The 24,349-nt window shown below is 34.8% G+C and overlaps 1 protein-coding gene across 3 annotated transcripts in view; it reads right to left on the bottom strand.

Annotated features, from left to right (window-relative positions):
• Positions 1-851: 851 nt before the first annotated feature.
• The window catches only part of HSF2 (heat shock transcription factor 2), a 39,549-nt gene continuing 16,051 nt past the window's right edge, over positions 852-24,349 (bottom strand). Inside the window, exons 2-14 of one of the 3 annotated variants that reach the window (XM_043439356.1) lie at positions 22,696-22,804; positions 22,403-22,530; positions 21,438-21,562; positions 19,145-19,220; positions 16,020-16,081; positions 15,007-15,094; positions 13,133-13,281; positions 12,468-12,707; positions 11,712-11,817; positions 7,566-7,619; positions 4,341-4,422; positions 3,631-3,804; positions 852-1,394 (exon numbers count right to left, since the gene is read on the bottom strand). In XM_043439356.1, coding sequence (XP_043295291.1) covers positions 1,390-1,394; positions 3,631-3,804; positions 4,341-4,422; positions 7,566-7,619; positions 11,712-11,817; positions 12,468-12,707; positions 13,133-13,281; positions 15,007-15,094; positions 16,020-16,081; positions 19,145-19,220; positions 21,438-21,562; positions 22,403-22,530; positions 22,696-22,804 — 1,398 coding nt within the window. In that variant the 3' untranslated portion in view covers positions 852-1,389. Of the gene's footprint in view, positions 1,395-2,774; positions 3,805-4,340; positions 4,423-7,565; positions 7,620-11,711; positions 11,818-12,467; positions 12,708-13,132; positions 13,282-15,006; positions 15,095-16,019; positions 16,082-19,144; positions 19,221-21,437; positions 21,563-22,402; positions 22,531-22,695; positions 22,805-24,349 lie in introns of those variants that run through there. The other 2 variants (XM_043439354.1, XM_043439355.1) reach the window with 2 other exon arrangements.

Below are 24,349 nucleotides of genomic sequence, written 5' to 3' on the forward strand. Positions count from 1 at the left end.
CTGAAACCCATTTCTTGAAATTTACTCTATGACCTAATCTTCAACGGATTCTCAAAGTAGTTTTACCTATGCTTGTTATTTCATGTAGGTGCTAATTCTCAAATGTAGCATTTTATGTATGTTTATCGTGAGTGTCATCTGGTCATCTTCCCAGCCTGTGGACCTTCTGTTCTCACACTTCAGCTTCTGAACTGAGTATACCGACCCTATGAAGCACACAGTGAAAGTCACTCAGTCGTGTTTGACTCTTTGTGACCCCATGGACTATACAGTCCATGGAATTCTCCAGGCCAGAATACTGGAGTGGCTAGCCGTTCCCTTCTCCAGGGGATCTTCCCAACCCAGGGATCGAACCCAGCACTGCAGGGGGATTCTTTACCAGCTGAGCTATCAGAGGAGCCGGAAGCACATAGTGAAACACCCTACAAGAACATTTATCTCTAAGTCACTAGCTCTCCTATGGGCTTACTTGTATCCCAACTGAGGCAAAGAAACTTGGAGGTGGTATGAAGATGAGGGGTACGTACCTCTAAATCATACTGTGCTGTTTTCCACAAAACACACAGAGACTTTTTGCAGTAAACACAAGTTTATGTTATTTTGAAAGGAAGCAGTTTCCAGGTCTTCAATTTCCACGTGTACATTTTCCTAAAGTGATGTGCTTGAAAAGATGTCTCAGGACAAGGTATCATCCCTTTTAACAATTACTCTTTTCACACTTGAAACAAATCAATTACTCCTCTTAATTCATCCTGAATCTTAATACCAAGGCACTTCAGATAAACTTGCTAAACACCCAAGCAGAGACAATTTTAAATACTGGTAAAAGAATGACACTTGTTTATAAAATCCTTTGCAATTCAGATGATTTACATTTCTTTCACTGAAATAAGGATGATCTAATTAAATTGCCAGCTAATAAAATTTTTTAAATACTTAAGTGAAATCTGAAGGACTTCATATTTGGTAACATGGCTAACAAAACTCCTATTTTCATCTCTTTTTTTGTATTAAAAGTTTCTTAGGACTTGATAAAAACAAATGGATGTTCTTAATATATTGATATTATAAACATATCCCCAGATAATAAAACATTTTGGGAAAAAAATCCCTGAGATCTGTTCACCCCACAAAAATGTATTTCTGATAAAATTTTAGTTTTTATGTTAACAGTTCAAAATTTAAACTATATTAGTGAACAGTGAAATCTCTTTAACAGATCAATCCCCCAAAATTCAGAGGCGGAACACAATAAAGGTGTGCTCCCCCCTCACCTGAAGTCTAAAGGAATATCCAGGATTGATGGGTGGCTCTCCTCTAAGCGCTGATCCAGGAAGCCAAGTTTCCTCCTCCTCGTGTGTATACTCAGAAGCCACATACTCCTCTGCATCAAGCTAGCAGATAAGTAAAACGTGAGGAGGGTTGCATGGGGGAAATTTTCACAGATCAGACCTGTAAGTTCTGAACACTGCTCTTCCTGATTTATTAGAATTCAGTTACATAGCTACCCTGTTTACAAAGATGGAGATAATGTAACTGCATGATAGGAGACGGTTCAGCAATCAGTTAATCCTCTCTGCCACATACCTTTATACTGTTTTGATCAACTGTGTATTTATAATTGGAGACAAACTTTAATGCTTGGAATTTTAAGGTTACAGAAAGTAATTTCAAATTTAGTTGCAGAGCAGTGCAACAGTTACTGTCAAATGTATGACTATCATGCATAATAAAAATAGTATAAACTTTTTTGGAGAAGTGGAATGGATAATGATGAACACCAAGTCTCTATGGTATTTAGATACTTTTAGATATACATTTAAAAGCACATAACTTTTTAAAAATGGCAACATTAACAGTATCCTAAATTCCTCCTGGCTACTTAAGATAAAAAAGTTTAAATGTCACCTTAAAAAGTACTAGGAGATACAAGGTTTTCAAAACTATTTTTAAAATACTTCTAGAGTTATCCTTAAAGAAGAAACTTAATCATATCCTCGTGATGAAGGGAAAAAGAAAAAGTCTGAAGTTATCTCTCCTCTCTAACTCGGCACTTTTATGCAGAACACTGTTTTGAGTTCTTGAATTTGTTCACCAAGATCCCACTGTCAGAGCCAAGTTATTTTAGGATCTGCTAAGGAAAGGTTTCTTACCCCTCTGTGCTAGGCTTTATTTGAATTTTTATATCATAGTAAGGGAAATTCCAAGATACTAAGAGTCTATAGCCAATAAGGAAAGCCATCTTTGTAATTTCTCATCAAACAGCCCTATTTAAAAAAACATTCAGATACTAGCTCACTGCTTCCAGTTCTCTGCTCGAAGGTAGAATTCTCCAGGTGATAGTTCTCTGGTCTTGCATTAAGTCTAATCCTTCTGAGCAAATGTTTCAAAGGGAAAAAAGTGATTTAACTATTTCTCTTATCTTCTCTCAAGGTGAAAATTAAAGGCACTTTGCATCCAGTGATAATGTTCGTACCTAATTTGGACAACTGGAAGCATACTTTTCTAAATTCTTTATTAGAAACATAGACAGTAAGCCAGTATAATTTTTAAACAAAGAACTTAAAACACATTAAATTTGGAGTTATTATATTTTCCTCCTTGTTGCAATACAACCGATCCTCTGAGATGAGGCACAAAGAGCTTGGTATGATTCATGTTTAGAATAATGGACAACAGACAAAGTTCACAGTTTACATCTACCTACTTCATATGAAAAGGAAAGACTGTCACATGTGGATGTCACTCCAAAGAAGACACGTAACAGACACTAGTACGCAACATTCATTATATTTATTTTACTAAATAGTATGCTTCAAAAAAACACAAAACAAACCAGAAAACTTTTACTTAAAACTAGGCCCATGAGCTGGATGGGTTGACAGCATCCCATCCCCTTCTTTCTATAATATATGCAGCTGAAACTGTTATCAGACAGCAAGCACTCAAGTATATGTTGCCTTCCTTTTGAACATGGATGAACTTCTCTGAACCAAGAGAGACAAATGAAGTTTTACAAGATACAGGCACTTTATGTTCCCAGTTTTATAAAGAAGCCATGTGAAAAATACTCAATAAAAGCAACTGGAACAGAGAAAGCTTTAGGAGTTCTACCATTAGTTATAGTGACTTACACTCAATGCAAACAAGACAGCATCAAACAAGTAAAACAAACAAACGAAAAGTTTAACTGGGGTTAATGAACATACATGTAAAAAAGAAATCCAATTTAGTATAACTGGAGAAAAATGGCCATTTGAATCCAACTTAAAGATATGCCAATAATGTGTTTTAACACATCAAATCTTTATGTACCTACGTAACTGAGTAACACCTGAAAGCTTTGCAAGAGTGTGTGGTTAGTGAGAAAAGCAAAAGGTGCTTTTGATTCCACAGTTATCAGATAAAATGAAACAAAGAAATTTACAAAAAAAAGTACCAAATGATACTTTAAAATAAATAGTTCATCATTTTGATGAATATATACACGCAGAGTCCACTTCTTGGGGATTTAGCTATCTAAAAGCGGCATGTCACTATCCAGAGGTGCAGGAGCAAGTTCACATAAATAAAACAGTGTGGCTTCACTAGCTTCAGCTTCAGTCAGTGGCTCCAGGCGAACAAGCTTACTTTGGGTTGGTTCTGGGTCCAAGCTGCTGTCCAGAAGCTCATCAACTTCTATGGGTTTATCTACAGAGGACATAACTTCTGACGATGCGGTACTCCCCTGTTCAACAGAAGAAGCAGGGTTCCCATCGAGGAATGCAAGAAGTGGAAAAGCAGTGTACTGGATAAGCTGCTTATCTATAACAAAGATAAGAAAAATGCTCTTTTACCACCAGCTTATACAGAGTTCAAGCTGAAGGTGGAAAAAAACAGAAGTAGATGTGCATATGTGCAATCATTACCCTGATATACAGTCAAACATGATACTTTGTGTCAGTAAATTTAAAAATATGTAAGTCAGAAAATGTAGTCTTGCATTCAATAATTAAGAAACGTGTAAATCTATGGCTGATTCATATCAATGTATGACAAAACCCACTGAAATGTTGTGAAGTAATTAGCCTCCAACTAATAAAAAAAAAAAAAAAAAGAAAGAAAGAAATGAGAGTTCTTTCAGTTCTTCTGAAGTTGAATAGGGGGGAAAATGACAAACTTTAAGAACTATCACCACACCAATTTCCTTTATATGCTGGAACCTTGATATGTTATGAATACAACCAAGACTAATACATATCCATGTTCAATAATTAAGCATGGCAAAACCTTCCCTTGCTCACATTAGTTTCTACACAGAAATCTTAATTTTAAAAAACAAATACTACATTTATACCTACCTGTTTTGGGTTTAAGTTTTCTTCCCTCTTCTGAAACTGGCTGAACTACATTGTTCTTGGTTTCTAATCCTTTATTCTCAGACTAAAAGAGAAAAAATAGTATAAAAATCCTTGTCTCCTATTTTTTATGTTCCTGAAAAATAGCAAAACATTTAAAATTGGTACAGTATATGAATACTGGTATGTTCTCTGAAATACATGGGAAAGGGGAGCATCAGGAGAGGTGAACTAGAGAGAGAGAGATTTGAATAGATGCAATCAAATTGGCTAAGTAAACTATTGCTGTCACCAAGTGGATGAAACAAAGAACCTGAACTAGGATGCCAGTAAGTACAAAAAAGGAAGGGCATTTCAACAGTAGAATAGACAGAATCTCTCAAGAGTAGAAGATGGTAATGAATCAAAGATGGCTAGTTTCAAATTGCTAATGAAGAGCTAATTCTTTAAACAATTTTAAACAGTTTTGACTTAAAATGTATTACACATTTCTTTTCGCTCACAAACAGAATATTTGGCATAAGTAAACATATTTACAGTAGTCCAGGATGACACGATGACATCCTTAAAACTATTTATCTCTATACTTGGAAGCCTCAAATGTGAGGTGCTATTTCTTCATTTCCTTTCTGTGGCTCTTTCAGTTCTTTTCTGTCATTTAAATTACTTCTTTTGACACTATCTTCTCTCCTTACACCTGACTGTAAGGGAATTAAATCTTTAACATTAAGTTCTTCAGTGCTCTTTTAAATGATGTTCAAACTGAGGTGCTGAGGTTCACAATTTTTCCTGAATATCTGTTAAGTCCCAGATATCTGCATGCTTGTAAATTATATATTGTATAGCAAATATACTAATTCCTATAATTTCCCTGATATCAACATAAAATTAAGCAGTACAAATTTCCAGAATTCACAGATAATAATGACTTCATGACATAATAAAAACTACTTAAACTTCTCCCCAAATTCTTCTCATTTAGCATTCACAATAAAGAAAGCACTAATGCAGTAATATTTTATGTTTCTACTTCCTATGCTAAGTCGCTTCAGTTGTGTCTGACTCTTTGCAACCCTGTGGGACTGTAGCTCGCCAGGTTCCTCTGTCAATGGGATTCTCCAGGCGAGAATACTGGAATTGGTTGCCATTTCTTCCTCCAGGGAATCTTCCTGACCCAGGGATCAAACCCAGGTTTCTTATGTCTCCTGCACTGGCAGGTGGGTTCTTGACCACTAGCACCACCTGGGAAGCCCTAAATAGGCATTTTTCAAGGATGCCACTATCGTTATTCTAATATGATAACCAGGAAAGCAAATGTGTTCCATCTCCCAGGCAAATTTTTGCTTACTCCTAGTGGCCACATAGACTGCTATACTGAGATTGCAATACTGCATACTGATTCATTAGGAAAGAGTGTTTTAATACATATCGTACAATACTTGTCACCGGCAAGGGAATGAGAGCTGATGTGTCAATTATTTAAAATTAATTGAAATTCTAAAACATGATAAAAAGTCACTCTGAATTTTAATTTTTCGACAGTATTGTAGAATACTATAGAATTTGGACTTCCCAAGTGGGTCAGTGGTAAAGAATCCACCTGCCAATGCAGAAGATACGGTTCGATCCCTGGGTCAGGAAGATTCCCTGGAGAAGGAAATGGCAACCCTCTCCAGTATTCTTGCCTGGAAAATCGCACTGACACAAGAGTGTGGTGGGCTACAGTCCATAGGGTTGCAAAGAGTCATACATGACTTAGCAACTGAACAAACAGTATTGTAGAGAGTATGCAAGGCTGCCATTTAACTGTTATTTCTGAAAGCTTTTGGGAACAAGATGATGATCCAAGAACAGAGAATGCTTTAATGTCTAACAATAAACAAACAGTATAGCACATTCACTAAATATATATGCATGATCCATGTTCACTCAACTTAAGGTGTAATGCTCAGTAATATTGTATTTATTAAAACACAATCGTTATCGTGGTCCATAGATTCTTATAATATAAACCTAGGCAAACTATAGTCCACATGCCAAATTCAGCATTCTACCTGTTTCTTAAAAAGTTTTACAGAAGCACAGCCACACTTATTCTTTTATGTATTGTCTATGGTTGATTTTGCAGAGCTGAGTAGTTGTGAAAGAGAATACCTGGCTTCCTGCAGAGCCAAAAATATTTAGTCTTCAGAGAAAAAGTATGCCAACCCCTGATATAAACCAACCAAATACTGAATATATAACCAAATTCCTAGTTCAAAAATTCACAAGTACCTTCAACTTTCAAGTTACCCAAGCTATAACTTTGAAAATGTGGTGAGGCTATCCTCACACATGGCAACAGTTAGAAAAATTCCACCTCCTCACTCTAATACCTTTTATTTATTTGATATATGTTCATTTTTTATTAAAACAAAAATAAAAATTAAATTTTGATTCTACTAAAGAATTTGTACAAATTTCAGGGGAACTGATTTCCTTTTTATTCAATGAAAAACAGGAATTATGAAATGATTTGGTATAAATACAAGATAAATGAAGTATACACCTACTCAAGACAATAAGCCATACAAAGTAACAGACTGATTTCTAAATGTCTGCTCTAATAACTTGCTATTATCCTCATCACTCACTGAAAACCAGTTCTAAAGAATCTGTAAACTCATGCTAATCCCAACTATAGTTACTATTTTTAAGAAAATAAAAACTCCCTTAAAAAAAGGCCCCAAACCCGTACTTCCCTGACTCCACTCGCCTTCCCTACGAATAGTACAAATCCCGGTGCTTTCCCTATATGCGAGTAAAATGAAGGAGCTCATTTTCAGTATGAACACCCTTAAATTTCCAACAAAAATGCTGAGATGTTATTTATAGATGGGTAAGAATGTAAAATGAAGACATTAAAACATGGAAGAAATCATATTTTAATAATTTCTTTCAGTGATATACCTAAGTATGCCAAATTTAGTCAGTTTATCTTCCAGCATGTTGAATGCTACTTTCACATTCACATTTAACAGCACAAGGCACAGAAGAACTGGGCAATGATTCACCCCATAACCAAAAGCTAATTTTTCATTTAGAATTTTATTATCTTGATTACATGTATTAGGTAAGAATATAAAATGCTTTTTGTAACTGGGAGTGATACTGCTCTCTACTTACTAGGATTTTTTTTTTTCAAATTCTTACAGCTATGGGTCCTGAGCAACATGAATTAAAACTTACTTTTGTATTATTGATGTAATCTGTGGGATTCATCTGCACAGAACTAGTGAAAAGCTGAAAGACCAAACAAGAAAGATGATAAGTTTAAAAAATATTTTAAAAAATGTAACTGTGTGTTCAAAATTTTATACAGCTATGTAGGGTGAAGAGATGTAGTTCCTGCACTAGGAAGTTTCCACATAGTAAAACAAGTTTGGAAGAGAAAAGCAAGAAAGCAGAAAGAAAAACAAAAGCAGAGCAAGCTAGCCCATGCATTAGATGTTTTAAGAATTTCTACCCTATAATAGTAATAGGGTAAATCACTTGAGACAAATGGTGGTTTTCCCACCTTCTCTCTCCTTCATTTATTTTCCTCCCTAAATGCCTTCAGCCTTAAATGGTAAGCAGAGCTGATTTCCTTGCCCTTACGATGATCCTTCACTGACTGACTACCTGCTAATTATGTGATAATTGTACAGAATCTGCTCTATGAGAATGGTTCCTAAATCACACCTCAGGTTCTGGTCAAATGGCATAACTCCATGTTGATTCTCTCACATAGCAAGGGAAGCCATAGATGCTAAGACCACTGCTCACTGCACTCCTGAGACCAGCCACTCTACAAACATAATTTTTTTTTTATGTCATAAGCTTCAAGTCATCCATTCCACAGAGATTTACTGAGCATCTAAGAAATAATTGACATCATTAAGAATACAAGATGAGACTATACCTGCTCTCCAGGAGCTTACAATCTAAAAGACAAGATAAGAACAACAACAAATAGCAACATGTGATCAGATACAATCCAGTATTATAATAATTAATGGATGGTGGGGCTCAAAAGTACTAAGGAGCTAAGAGAAAGAGAAAAGAAAACAGAGACACACAGGATGAAACAAAAATATTGATAAAACTATGTGACATGTATCAGTTCCTGGAAAATGGTTAGGACCTAGAAAGGAGAGGATGTCATAGCACTAGCAACAACAGAGAAGAAATGGTTGTGAAGTAAGTTCTACAAATGAAATGACTAGTCCAAATGACACAGAAGTTCTGACCTGAATAGTTAAGTTGTATACGTAAGGTTTTAAAAAATAAGGCAAGGCCAATGAATGGACAGGACATTCTGTCCACAGTAAGAGTCTTGGGAATGGCCTGAGTAATGAAATATACTGACTAAAGCATTTTAAGAGAATGAGCACACCAAATGGTTTGCAGGATAGAATGAAATGCAGAGGCTCCTTCACCCTCTATAGACACTCATTCCTCTCCTTTAAAGTTCCACATTCACTGTGGCCCTAAAAATATCCTCAGCTCTTCCTTTCCTTTCATTCACTTTTCCTACTTCTATACCACCTACTGATCCAGGAAGAGGCAGCAGCTCGGTTTCTTAACTATAGGTAGGTGACTATACACATCACTGCCAACCTCTACCAGTTCAGCCTGCACACGCCCTGGAGGCCTGACCAGTTCTGTGCCCACTAAGAACACATCTGAGGAGGCCCCGCAGCATAAACAGCTCTCTCCTCCTTTGCCCCAACCCCCGACACACCGACTCGGGACACCTTCATGTACTCCTAGCAGACGCGTGGTCTCAAGTAGAAAAAGGAGATCATGTACGAGGAACTGACACGGTTCAATTCCAAGGTCAAGTCTCTCCTACTGATTCCACAGTGTCACTTAGTACTGAGCTCTAGCAAGAACCATGAACTTCTCAGCATACTTATTCACACATATACTTATCTTTTCCATTTCAGAGAACAATGCAACTTATGAGTAATTTTTTTTTTTATAACAACACTACATAATTCAAGAATGAAACAATGAAGGTCTTAGATGAGAAAGGCAACAGTGGAAACAGAAAGTGGGCACGGTTTGTGAATGCTATTCTGGAAAATACACAGGACTTGGTATATGGGGAGATAAAGAAGCCAAGATAACTATGATTACTATCCTGTGTCAGTAAAGAGAAGTCTGATACCACTACAGAAAATAAAGGTAAAAGGTAGCTACTTTAGAGAATAAACAAAAGTTTGGTGTTAAACACAAAGAATTTAAGGCAAGATGTAACTGATGATCCCAAAGGCATGGAATTAGAATTCAAGTGAAGTTTACTTTAAAAAATATTAAGAGCTGGAGATACACTTTTGAGAGCAATCCTACAAGCCAAAATCCCTTGAGAGGCAAGACATAAAAAGGAAAAGGCAGAAAAAAACAGGATAAAAGACTGGGGACTTTGGGGAATATCCATAGGTGTAAGACAGCAAGAAAAAGAAAAGCTCTTAGAAGAAACAGAATGGTCAGGGACACAGGAAGAGAACAAAGAGGTCCAGTGCCTTTGAAATCAACATAGAAAGTTCTATGGAAGAAAATCACTAGTGTTAAACAATAATAGTGTCAGTTACGTATAATCTTTACAAAAGATTCCTTTATGTCGGGCATTATCCATATTTAATAGATGGGGAAACTGAGCAAGGGAGGTTAATTTTTCTAAGATTAATAACATAGCTAATAATTAACATGAGCCAAAAATGGAACCCAAATCTGTCTGATTCAAAACAAACCTTCTTCCACTAGCCCAGTGGCCTAATTTAGGGTGAAAAAAAGTTGCAGCCTATTTACAACAGGTAAACCAAGGCAGCACAGTACTTGAGTAAATACAGATATTTACAGTCAGATTTACTTGACAGATACATATCTGTCAAGATAATCCAGAACTTCAAAAGAAAATATGGAATAAAAAAAATAACAAACACAGCCACTCATTTCTACAGTTTTGGAGTATAAGGATTAGAGAAGTAGAATGGTATATGAGCAGAGCAACACATCAAAATGTTTTATAAGATGGAGATTACCTGTACCTACTGAAGGCAGTTGGGAAAGATCAAGGCTAGAGATAGAAAAATAGAGTGGCAGAGGGCAGGTCTACAAACTGGCTTTAAAGAGGAAACAGGTACTTACTTTCTAAAAACAAAGTATATGAGATTGTACAACTGATGAGAGGACTAGGGCATGGTGAATTATGGTGAATTATGCTCTGTGAATAGGAAAGAATTGACTAGATAAGATCGTGAGGACAAAAGAATTTGTTAACTGTTCCAAAGTTAAATGACCTAGTTGAAGACAGAGGATCTGTGGAGAGTTAAGAATTACAGGATTTTATTTCCTTCTATGTGATGTAAGGGACAGATACTCTAAAAGGTCTCTAAATTCAGACTGGGAACAAAGACTGTAGAATCAAGAAGGGCTGTCAAGTCACTGTTAACAACTCGAAGCAGGTCATTAGTATGGATGTTAAGTTTACTAGAGAGTAACATGGAAAAGGAATCTTCTAAGAAGGTGAAATCCATCCTGTGAGGCACTAATGATTTAGGAAGAATAACAGTCATCTGACACTGACAAGGCTTTCCAGGTGGCTCAGAGGTGCAGAATCTTCTGATGTGAGAGAAGCTGCATTTTAAGGGAAAAACATACCAAAAAAAAAACAGAAGTTTTCCAGAAAAAAACACAACACAAAATGGAAATAGAGGAGAGAACAAGATTTTTCTGAATAAGACCAGGCCACACAGGAAGCTTTAGCTAGGGGAGACAGGAGTGGTAGGAACAAGACAAAATAAAGCAAGGAAGGTGGTTAGTGCCAAAAATGATAGACAAGGCTTCAAAGTCCAGACAACACTGGAATCAAGTTTATACAGGTGCTGGTGAGGACTGGAATAGGGGAATCTTGGAACTCAAAATATAAAAAATGTTTAAATACAGCAAATATGACAACATATAGTACATCTGACTGAAAAATTAACTCCCAAATATTGAGAAGTGTCTCCATGATCTTTTCTACAAACTTCTACTAATTTCTATTCAATGACAATTTATTCTAGAGCAAAATGTAACACAGCAACAAGTCCAGACAAGACCTGGATTTAACAGTACTTTGAAAAGAGTTGATATGTTGTTACAGAGGGATTAACTGAACTTCTACTCAGAGACAAATAGTGACCACCCTCCTTCACTGTCCTGAAACCATCTGTCCATTCTAACAAAACCATTTAAAATAAATGAAATGCAAAAACAGTGTAGAATTCAAGAAAATGATGCACTGATTTATAAATAATATTCACATATACACAAACTGATAGTACAACAAAGAATATTTAAAGTACCTACATCAACCAGGAGATCTGGGTCTATGCTAAACTGTCTTCCTGACAGCATGGCTTGGAAGTCCTCTAAACTGCAATCAATACTGTCAAGATAATCCAACAGTTCAACCCTAAGGAAAAAAGATATTAAAAAAAAAAATTAGATATAGGTTTCCTGGCTTTTATGTTTATAATCACACTGCAAACTTGCTAGGCAAAATATTCCTAGCAACTACTGAATCCTTACCAATTCTTAACCTTAAAAGATCCTATTCAGAACTTAGGATTCAAAAATTCAGTTATTTGAGAACATACAGCCTTTATATAAAACATTAGTTTTTAAAGGAAAAAATTCTGCAATAACATAGTCTGATTTATCTTTTTCCTCTGTATTATAAATTATAAAATGTTTCACCTCTTATTACCGGTCTTTGCTACTAACTTATTTTCTTATATTATAAGTAAGCTCTTTAATGGAGATTGTGTTATTCCATAGTCCTGACAAAAACACAAATACACAAAAACACACACACTTTTAAGACATTAAAAAACAAGTATTTCATTAAATAAATCTAATGAAATGACAAGAAAATCCCAACACTGATCTTGGAATAATCAAAGCTTTCTCAAACTAACATTTGCAGAGGTCAGTCCTGACCAAAATAGAAAGGTTGACTACCTGGGTTCATAATCTGAAAGTAAAATCATTCAAAGAGAAAAAGAACATGTGAAGTAAAAAAGAATGCAAATAAATTTAAATGGCATCCAGATGAGCACTCACTTTCCTAGGAGATTGATGTTATCATTTAGAATGGAATCCATCATGGTCACGGGGTCTTCTGTGGTCAGGCTAGATGGGCCGTTGAGCTGGACAGCACTAGACATGAGGGGGCTGGAGCCATCACTGCCTGAACTCAGGGAGTCTCCAGCCGGTTCACTCTGATCTCCACTTTGGATGACAGGTGCATATTCATCTTCATTGTCATCTTCAACAATGACAATATCAGGGTACTGGCTACAGCTAGATTAGCAATGTGAGAAATAAGCGATTACATTTTCAGACTAATTCAATAAATTCACCCTATCCAGTCACTCTCCAGGGAAACTACCCCCCGCCCCCCGCAAAGCACCTGACAAAAGGTCTAATTTTCTTGTGTGTGTAGTTTAAGGACAAAAATTGATACTTCATACAATTTAAGAGTACAAAGAATAATCAATTAAAGGTCTTAAACACCAAACCTTAAAAATCAGAGTTAATTCTCATTACTTTTTGCTGAGAGTCTTTTCACTGGAAGGAGGGAGGTACTTGGTTGAATAATTTGGCTTAATTTTTCAGTTCAACAATTAAAATATGGGTGAGATATTAGTTTATCAAAGAATAAAGTAGTTTTAAATTTAGATCTGTTAAGAAAAGTATTATTTACATAAATGTCACAATCTCCTTACTTGGAGGGATCAGATATAACATCCTCATTAGTTTCTGGAATAACTGGGATATTTTCTTCATCTGCATTATCATCAGTAACGTCATAAATAATGATATCATCTGAAATCCGCTCCCTTGACTTTAAACCTTCAGTCCTACTGTGTGGAACCTAAAAAAATCAGGTAGAAAATATATCAGAAAACAAATTGTTTTGACTACCAAAGAACATATCATTTTAAAAATGGTAATTGGGCTTTGAGATACAACGGTAAGCAAAACATATCTTCTCTGCCCTTATGGGACTTAGACACTGAATTGGTATTAGAAGTACCAATTCACAAAGGTATAAGGTATTATTATCTGCATGCTACTTAACTATTTCTTTCATTGTAAGGGACTGTAAGATGACATACCTCATAATGTTTCTAAGAAAAGACCTTCAAATTTTAAAGTATTTCTTATACCCAAAGAGTTAAAAAGCTTAGGACTTCAGAAATCTCAAGCATAACCAGATGGCCACTGGGCTGGTGGGGATTATTTCATCTTCAGCTACTCTTGTTATACACGTTTTATTCTGACTCATGAGATGGTTTCTTTAACAGGGAAAAAAAAAAAACCACTTCAACTATCCTATAGCTAGATGTCAGTTTGGCTTTTTGGCAATGATTTTTTTTTTTTTTAATTCAGCTACAGATATATTCAGACCATAGGTACATTAATAAAAAAGCATTCAATTCTTCAGAGCAAACTTAAGTAATTATTATAATGCAAATTTCTATCAATTTCAACACTAGATAACATAGAGGCATAAGATATAAATCAAATTAAATTATGAAATCTTCATCCATTTACATGAATCTTCAATCCTAAAAACAGGTATCATTGATTATTTAGAAATGCTGGGAAGAGGAACCAGATGTTTGGGTGACTCTAACTTGCCTGAGAACAAAAATCTCAACACCCTAATAATAAATCTAAAACAGTATTCAGAATTCTAAGACTTTAAAGTTACAATGATAATCAGATATTAGTAAGCCTGGATTCAACTAATCTTCCACTGGGTATAAGTTTGACAATTTATCCAGAGAGCTTGTAATAAAAATGGAAGTAAACAAAAATATTTTTTGCAGTTGCTATACTCAAGCAGTCTAGTCTGTGTACATTTATAGTAAAAGCTAGAAAAAACTTAAAATAACCAATGGACAAGTACATAATTGCCTTATCATAATATTCAATTAATCCCACAGAGTAGTTAAGATGAACTAAATCTCTATGTTTAATAAATCGCAAAAGACCAAGTAAAAAAAGCCACACTGCAAATGGATATGTACAAAATAATTTTAGACATATACAGGCTTTCCTTGGTGGCTCAGATGGTAAAGAATATACCTGCAACTACAATGCAGGAGACTCGGGTTTGGTCCCTGGGTCAGGAAGAACTCCTGGAGAAGGAAATGGCAATGTACTCCAGTATTCTTGTCTGGGACAGAAGATCCTGGAGAGCTACAGCCCATTGGGTCCCAAGAGTCGGACACAACTGAGCAGACTTTCACAACAGAGGTATACAAAGTAATACCAAATACTGTTCATGTATTCACACATCAAATAGTCATGGGAATAATAAATACTAATTCAAGATAGTGATTTATCGCTGGATGAGAGGCGAGAGTGAGAGGGAAAGAAAAACTAACTTGGAAATAGGCAACTGAGACAACTATGTGTAATAGTTTATTTCTTAAAATAATCTAAATTAAATAATAAAAACTGGCATGATTTTTAAAAGCTGGAGGATGAGCAGTTAATATTATTCAGTAAACTTTTTTAAATGCATGAAATACAGCTGTATAAAATTTAGTTTGAGATAATAAACAGAAAACAGAATTTGAAAAATTACTTTATGATGGTGATTATCAGCTGGTTCTTTTACTATGTGCTGAAACAAATTCTTCTTTTGGGCCCCATTAGTGTTCAGAAGTAGAGGCCTGAAAAATCAGAGGATATATATGAAGTTTGGTGAAGCAAATATACAAGGAGTTTAAGTTGCTTCTAATAATTTACCCATATATAAATACACTCACTTTAACAATGAATAAAAAATTTCAGTAAGGGTCAAAGAAACTCTTAAAAAAGATTACATCTTAGAAATAGAAACTGGGGGATAAGTGTGTCTAGGACTTTTATTTCTCCATTCTTCTGTATTATCTGTTATAATAAACATAATAAATTACTCTCCCCAAATACACTTCATTGTGACTGAACTATGTAACTCTTTACGGTACTTACATAGTTTTAAAAAAAAAAAAAAAAAAGGTAGTATCACAAAGAATTAGTAGAAGCAGAGTTATTTTCACAGCATAAGCTGTAAGGATAAACAAGGTCTGCTAAAATCCTCAGCCTTACAAGACCATCTTTTTAATCTTTTTCTCCTTCTCCTATTCCTTTGCCCACTGTTTTTTTAAAGTGTGACAAAGGTAGTTATTCACATTTATGGGTAATACAACCCACAGTCAATACACAGATTTTTAAAGACCCTTATGAATGGATTAAACATGAGATAAAAATTTAAACAAGTAAAAATTTTTTGTTTTCTTCAGCATATATCCTCTTTTAACAGTTTCTCATGAGGCCTTCTAATGCCACAATAATTTGCTACTGTAAATGAAAAACAAATTCTTTATCAACCATATGTATGTAAAATGACCATTCAGCCTATCCTATCTCTCAAAAACAGCAAGATGACAATGGTAGAAACAATACCACTCTTGAAATGTTGAAAGAGAATAAAGAAGGAGGGACCGTTCATCTGGGACAACAGGCATATTAAGCAAATGAAGGCCTCTCATGATTAAACTCTAACATGTTTGGTTGTCTATAGGTAGGTCAAAATGAATTATCATAAAAACTTACCTTTTACGTTTTAAACTCACAAGTTGGTTATTCTGAACCAATGTAACAATAAACTGGACAATCTAAAAGGAAAATACAGGAAATATTCCATCATAGATTCCTAATTCTTCCAAATACAAGTCTTATAAAATTAATTCAGGTACTATATGTCCTCTATTCTTAGTCACATAAGCTTTCACATTTAATAACACTTTAAATTTGGATGCATCTTATAATGATACTTAAAAAAACATACCAACTTCCAGGCAGAATAACCTGTGATAAAGTTGCTGCTACTTAAGACACAGAGGTACCTAGGACATCCATCTTCCCATATATCTATATCTAGCTTCCTCCCCTGCCATCCACCTATTTATCTATCCAATATTCAGTTCAATTATTTCTTATACTGGGTAACACAATTAGAAACAAAAGAGATTGCCAACTCTCTCAGATCATAATGTTTTCAAGTTATAAAAGTTATTGGCTAATTCTAGAAAATTACTGAGACACTGAACATCTGTCAAAGCTTCCAGATGACAATCAGGAAGCTGATTTTCAGTATCATTAAATTTAGAAAAAACTATTAAACAGATCCAGACATGCAATCAATTCTTTATATTTTACGATGGTTTTTCTTAAAATATGGTCCATGGACCAGCAGCATTGCCCTAGGTGCCTTTTAGACATTCAAATTCTCTACCCCACTCCAGAAATGCTCTAAAATTCTGCGAATAGGGTCCAGTGATGTGTACTGCTCACTAGCAAGAGCTCCAGGTGATACTGATGCAAATGTGCCAATCACTGGTTCAGGGTACGCCTTGAAACTGCACTGCCTAAAGGAGTTAAAGAAGTCAACTATGAAAACCAGTATATCACTGAGATGCTATGAATAAAGGCCAAGTGACTGACAACTATCTAGAATCTTTGCAGAAGAGTTCCTTGTACAAGCTTATAAAATATAACTACATGATTAAAGAGAACTGACAACTGAAAATACATAATGTATAGCTTTAATATTGAACACTCTCCCCCAAATGAGGCTACTAAATGGCTTGCCTTACAATCAATATTAACTTTTCCACAGAGAAAATACAAATGTTTTAATTGAAGAGTTAGACGGCATTAGTCTATGATGCTTTCGAACTGTGGTGTCTACAGATAGGTCAAAATGAATGTTTATTGGAAGGACTGATGCTGAAGCAAAAGCTCCAATACTCTGGCCACCTGATGTGAAGAGCAGACTCAGTGGAAAGGCTCTGAAGCTGGGAAAGATTGAAGGCAGGAGGAGAAGGGGGCGACAGGATGAGATGGTTGGATGGCATCACCGACTCAATGGACACGAACCTGGGCAAATTCTGGGAGACGGTGAGGCACAGGGGGACCTGGCATGATGTCCCCCTGGCGTGGGGGTCACCAAGAATGGGACATGACTTAGTGACTAAATGACAACAGAGTCTACGCAAAGGAGGTTAGCCACTAAATTTACTTGTTTAAAAGGAAATGCTGACAGCTGATGAAAAGACAACAATTAACCTTAACGATACGTATGAAACAGTTTAATTATTTTTGTTAATTTATAAAAAACTGTTAGGGAAAATTCTAAAAACATTAGTTAGCGGAATTTATAAGAACATGAAACGCTGGCTAAATTTCTCGTGAAATTTGTTGTAAACTTCAGCTCTCTTTTGACACTTTGGCACTATGTTGTACAGAGTCTGTTTCCAGAAGAAGATGAGGCATTTAACATTTATATCACTGGACTTCTGTACCTGACAAGTTGTCTAACAGATACCTCCAATATATTATTCCAGTTAATCCAAGGCCAAAGAGTAAATGGCAGAGTTAGAAACAAACTCCAGGAATAGGGAAAAAATTATCAGCAATCTATCATGCATTAGGGAAACTTCCTAACCCCACTAAAACACATAGGTTCAAACTCAAATTTGAGGAGATAGAATGCTCACTTTCATAAAAAACTGAAATATTAAGTATTTTACCAACTAGCCTTGCTTTGAAGGAAAAAAACAACAAAAAATTATGAAGTATTAAGAGTTAACATTTAACCAAAACATTGTTTTGTATTGTGTATCTGAAAAAGATACAGATTTTTTTAAAATAAAGCACAGGTTAAGATACAGCTATCATTTAAAACTAGGTATTCCTAAATAGGGCTTCAAGTTGGAATCAACTATGGAAATTTTAAAAATACAAGTACTTGGACTAAACAATAAAAACTGAATCTTACATTCAACCTTCCCTTGTAAACTTGTTTTTAAAATTAATCAGTGTATCTATTTTGACTACAGGCCAAAGGGTGCAGCTACCATTCATCTCTGTATTCTAAACCTCTCCACTACATCCAGATCCTTTCAGTCATACTCCTATTTTTAGCTAATGGCCTCCCAGTAGGAACAAACTGAAGCTCTCCCACCCTCCCTCCCCCCATAAAACCTGTTGCTTAAACTTGAGAGTACAGTTTACTCATGAGCAAAAAATAGATGCCTTAATTACTTTTATGTTTCACCTCTTATTAACGTATGAAAGCTGATATGAGAAGATTAAATCACAAGGACACAATGCAGCAAGGAGATTTTCAGTTCCCCCAGTAATTTTCAGCTCAGATACTAAAATTTAGGATTTATAGTACACCACTACCTTAACTGCTTTTCTGCACAGGCTAATAATGACATACTTTGATAACTAATTTTTTTGTTCAGCTGCTTTGAAAATATTAGTCATTTATCTTTCATGGTCATATCTTTGCCTTTTAGAGTAAAATAACAGTAAAACAAAATTAAAAAATTTGACTCAGTATAAATGTCTTTTACATATGTTAAAAAATTAGTACTGTATTAATTATGCTCCTAAGAATGAAGTATATTAAAGTTGTTTTATCAGTGAAAAGATCTTACTAAAAGCTAAAGAAACATTAGCTGGAAGTATAGTATGATTATATTAAGCTAATGAGAAATTTTTTTATTAAAAAGAGTATGTAACACTTGGCTTGATTTCATAGTTTTACTTCTGTGTACCCAATATACATAAGAAACTAAGATCAATCACTGACTATTCAACAGAGGTTTTTTGAGGGTCACAAATGGTACTCATTAAATGCAGATTATAGTCATAGAGAAAAAACTCACCTTTCGAATAACTTGTTGCTGTTGTGCATGTTTTGCTCGTAATTCAGACACCTCCTTCCAAAGGGACTCATTCTCACTGTTTCATTTATCAAAAATAAAAATTTTAAAAATTCAGTCAGAAAAGCCAGATCTCAACATCTTTAATTAAGAACACCAGAGACATAAACTAGTTTTTACTACATATGTTTGTGAGAGTAGGAAAATTTTGGTTCAGTTACACAGAATGGCAACTAACCTTGACACAACTGCAGAATCTTTACTTCGTAACAGTAGTACCCTGTACTCATGGCAATACATATATTCAAAAACTAAGACACACACCTACATGCATACAATAGTAGGCCATTTACTCCTCTGACAATCTGGTTCATTATTTCTTATTTAAAAAATTAACTTTTCAATATGGTTACCATGTGAATTCAGGACTTGTGCTTAGGAAACAATTCTTAAAAGGAAGTGACATTTACTCAACACTTGTTATGCCAGGCACTATTCTAAACATTTTATGTGTATTACTTAAACTTTTCTAAAATCTGTCAAGAAAAGAATTCTCTCTCTTTTAGAGAGGAGACTGAGACTCAGCTAACTGAGAAGACTGACTCAAGGTCACACAGACACGGTTGGGTAAGTGCTGATGTAGGACTACAGACTATCGAGACTAGAAAACAGTCTAAAGATCTGTCTCAAATACAATCATATAAATGTTTGGGTTTTTTAAAGTATTAAAAAATGTTTCTTGTTTTAAGGCATACCCAAATACATGACAGGGGCTTTTCAGATGGCACTGTGGTAAAGCATTTGCCTGCGATCCAGGAGACGCAAGAGACAGAGGTTCAATCCCTGGGTCGGGAAGATCCCCGGGAGAAGGAAATGGCAACCCACTCCAGTATTCTTGCTTGGAAAATCCCATGGACAGAGGAGCCTGGTGCGCTACATCCCATGGGGTTGCAAAGTGTCAGATACAAGCAAGCACACACACACACAAATACATGACAAACCAATTACATGTCCAGTAGCAACAGCTTTATTTTTTCCCTCACTCATCGTCTATGAAAACTGCAATTATTAAATGTTAGTAGCAATGATAATTTTGAGTAAGACGTGAAAGAATTCATCTATTAAATGCTTTAATTTTTGCTCTTTTGTTAACTTCCACAAAAGCTATCTTCCTCAATCCAAACTATTACAAAAGATACTGAATTTAAATATAGAAGTACAGAAAATAATATTTTAATACTTACTGAATAATAACTGTACTTTCTCTGACTCAGAAATATAAATATACTGTCATTTGCCTACTAGAGATAAGTAGGAGAATGGTTACCACGAAGATTTACAGGATAAATTTGGAATCCCACGCCTTAAAAGCTAAACCTGAGATTCAAGGAACTGGGTCAAAGGACACTTCAGTAGACACAAGATACACACAGTAAACCAACACAAGAGTTTAAATAAAACAAGCAGAATGAGTAAGCTTAAAATTAATGCTTATTCACAAAGGGACTCAAAGTTCAAGTTTACTCTCAATGAAAATACTTGAGTTAAGAATAGCTAAAGTAATGACCTATGTTACAAATGGGAAAGACAATACATAAAATAATGGCTCTTTAAGATCTCCGTGCCTATTTACATTCAGAAGGGTTCTAGCCACTTATTAAGAACAGAAATATAGGTCTACTTTATATACAAGTTGTTAATGTGGCGTTAGAATAATGGTGCCAAAAATTCCAGTTTAAAAAAAAAAAAAATTTTTTTCTGTAGAGAAAAAGTATGACTATGGCCTTCTCAAGTCTATGTAAAGTATCAAGTAGGCCAAGTCTCTTGTGACCTTTTCCCCCTATTTTTTGTGTCCTACTTTTTCCTAAAAGATAGGCCACATAGAAAATGTCTTAAGAAATTTCTATAGAAGAAAGGACGGGTGACATATGTAGTTTTTACAGCTTGTGGTCCTCACATGTGTGTGAACAAATGAAAGTCAACTTAAAGATAATCATAATTTCTTACACCAACTTTAATGATCTATTATTTCATCAGTAAGACTGTGCATCAAATTGTTTTGATTGCCCAAGTTTATATATATTCTTTTCACCTCCATCATGAAAACATAATATTGGGGTAAAGTCTATGGCTACCAACAAAAATAGAGGGAATTAATACTTAAAAAAAAATGGTTTTTGATCTTGGCTTCAACAACATAATCTAGTTACCTAAAGCACCAACCTCTAAACTTCCAAACACACACACACTCAAACACCAACCCCTGTTATGATGATTATATTTGGAAATACTTTACCTTTTTAATTCAGAAAGCCTGGACTCAATTGTTTCTTGCTTTATTTGAACCTTTTGAGCACTACTTATAATTTTTGTTAAATCTTCCTGACGAATTTTATTTTCTTCTGGTTTTGAAGATGAAACCTTTCAAAAAGTAAATGTAGGAAATTAAACAAATACTAAACACTGTGGCTATAACTCAAAGTCTTCTTGTTATAAAAGGTTTTGTAGCCTGTCAAGAAGGTAAGATCCAGTTCCAAAAGCCCAGGAGAAGAACAGCATTCATGGCTCACAGAGAGGATGAAGAATAATCTATTTATTTATTTTCAATGTGGAAAAGTTTCCATGAACAGAAGCAACTTAAGGGCTTTTTTTTAATTTCCTTCTGCTAAATTTCCTGTAATTCCCCCAAGCCTCTTTATTATCACATTCCACTTTTAATTAAATTTATGCAGAATAGCTGCACACTAAGGCCATGTTCTTTCATGGTTCACTACCCTTTTATCCCCACCTCCCTTTGTGGATTTAGTCAAAATATCTCATTTCAGCAAAAGATATACATTCAAAAATGTTGTTATTAAATATCTACTATATATAAGGGACTTAACTTTGGGCACAGGCTATTCAGCAGTCAATTACAGAAAAAGGCCTTCTAAGCAGCTGTCTTTCTAGTAGGAGCTTATGTTTTTTAAGCTAAATTATAAGGAGTGAGCCATCACAATACAGTTGACTCCTTATCCTAAGTCAGAATGTAAACATTTCCTTCCCTCTAAAAAAGTATTTAAAGACTGAGCCCTGTACAGCTGAACACAGAGGAAAAATAAGAAAATACACAGAAGGCATAATTAAAGCATTATTAGTCTAAATTGTCCCCAACAAAATCTGTGTATTTCAGTACATTTTTACTTTCAACAAATGAAATACATCTTGACCAAGTATACTACATGTTAATGCCCTAATTAAATCATGTTAACAATAACTCACCTTCCTTTTAATGTTCTCCAGTAAGTCATCCTGGCCTTGTTTGAAGTAAGGATGTTGAAATTCAACAGGACCATCTCGTTCCTGCTTCACAATTCCAGAATCAATATGTACTACTTTACGAAAACCATCTGAAATACATTGAAAATTCAGGTAAGTTAAATAGACAAAAGTAAAAAACTTAAAAATTAATGGTGCGTCTATGAATATATTTTCCTTTATCATCCTAATGGGAGGAAAATGGTTTAATCAGTGACTGATGACAGTACTCCAATTAAACCGTTGTTCTTACTTACACATATTCAGTTGCCTCACAAAGCTTGCCATGTTATTGTGCTTGAAGTATTTGGGAAGAATTTCTTTTGCAAATCTTTGTTCATCCAAAACCAGAAAACTCTGGCCATTCTGAAAAAAATTGAAAGTATCAGTGTTATGATCCTCCAAAAGTAGCTGACACATATGAACCTCAAAAACTTTTCAGTCCTTCCGTAACACCTCAGACCATCATTTTGTTCCTGTTAATAGCAATAGAAACATAATGAAATTAAGTTCCAAATTTCAATTAAGCTCCAAACTGCAATTAAGCATTTTGATGTCAATCTCAAAAGTTTAGAAGTATATCTCAAAACAAAAAATGCATCAGACTCTATGGCTAAATATTAAAAAGACTTCCTTCATCTACACAAAAACAAAAAGAAATACATTATGTAGCCAGTATAATTACTTAACACTGTTTTAAAGTCAATGGAGTTAAGACAAAAATGAGATAAAATTTGAAAAAAAGCCATATTTTATCAATTAAACATAATTATATCTTTGTAAAATCAAATGAAAAACCACAGGAGAATTCAGCAGGATATCTGGCTACTAATTAATACATTAACAACAAAAGGGTCAGAGAGAAATTACAGAAACAGTACCATTTACCTTTGTATCAAAAAGAATGAAACATCAAGGAATGAATCTATCTAAGGAAACAAAAAACCTGTACTCCAAAAGCTGTAAGACAATGATGAAAGAAATCAAAGATGACACAAACAAATGAAAAGATATACCATGTTCTTGGATTCAAACTATCAATACTGTCAAAATGACAATAGGACCCAAGGCAATCTACAGATTCAATGCAATCCCTATCTAATCACCAATGGTGTTATTCACAGAATCAAAACAAAATCTTAAAATTTATATGGAGACACTGAAGACCCCAAACAGCCAAAGCAACACTGAGAAAGAAAAACGGAGCTGGAAGAAATCAGACTCCCTGATTTCAGGCCATATTACAAAGCTACAGTCATCAAAACAACATGGTACTGTAACAAAAACAGAAATATAGATCAACGGACAAAATAAAAACTCCAGAAATAAACCCATGAACCTATAGTCAATTAATCTACAACACAAGAAGCAAGATTATACAGTGGAAAAAGACAGTTTCTTCAATGGTGCTGGAAAAACTGGACAGCTACATGTAAAAAAATGAAACAAACATTCTTTAATATCATACACAAAAATAAATTCAAAATGGGTTGAAGACACAAATATAAGGCTGGATACTATAAAACTCTTTGACATAAATCAGAACAATATATTTTTTGAGCCCTCTCCTAGAGTAATGGAAATATTAAGTTGATGAAAAAGCTAACTGCGGTTTCATACTATGAATTTTAAATCATTATAACTAGATTCAAACACATCTTTAATCAAAATATTAACCATTACAACATTACAATCAACACATTTTTGCCAACAAGAGATAAGTTTATTCCTGCAGCATAAAAAACCATGCTTCACAACTGGCATTTTCTGCCTCCTGCTGGCTGTGGGAGCGTTTTCCCAGCAAAAAGTTGTTGCGATGCTTGAGGAAGCAGTAGTCAGTTGGCAAGAGGTCAGGTAGATATGAAGGATGAGGCAAAACTTCATAGCCCAATTTGTTCAACTTTTGAAGTG

The sequence above is a fragment of the Cervus canadensis genome, chromosome 20 (assembly GCF_019320065.1).
Source record: "Cervus canadensis isolate Bull #8, Minnesota chromosome 20, ASM1932006v1, whole genome shotgun sequence".
Lineage (NCBI taxonomy): Eukaryota > Metazoa > Chordata > Mammalia > Artiodactyla > Cervidae > Cervus > Cervus canadensis.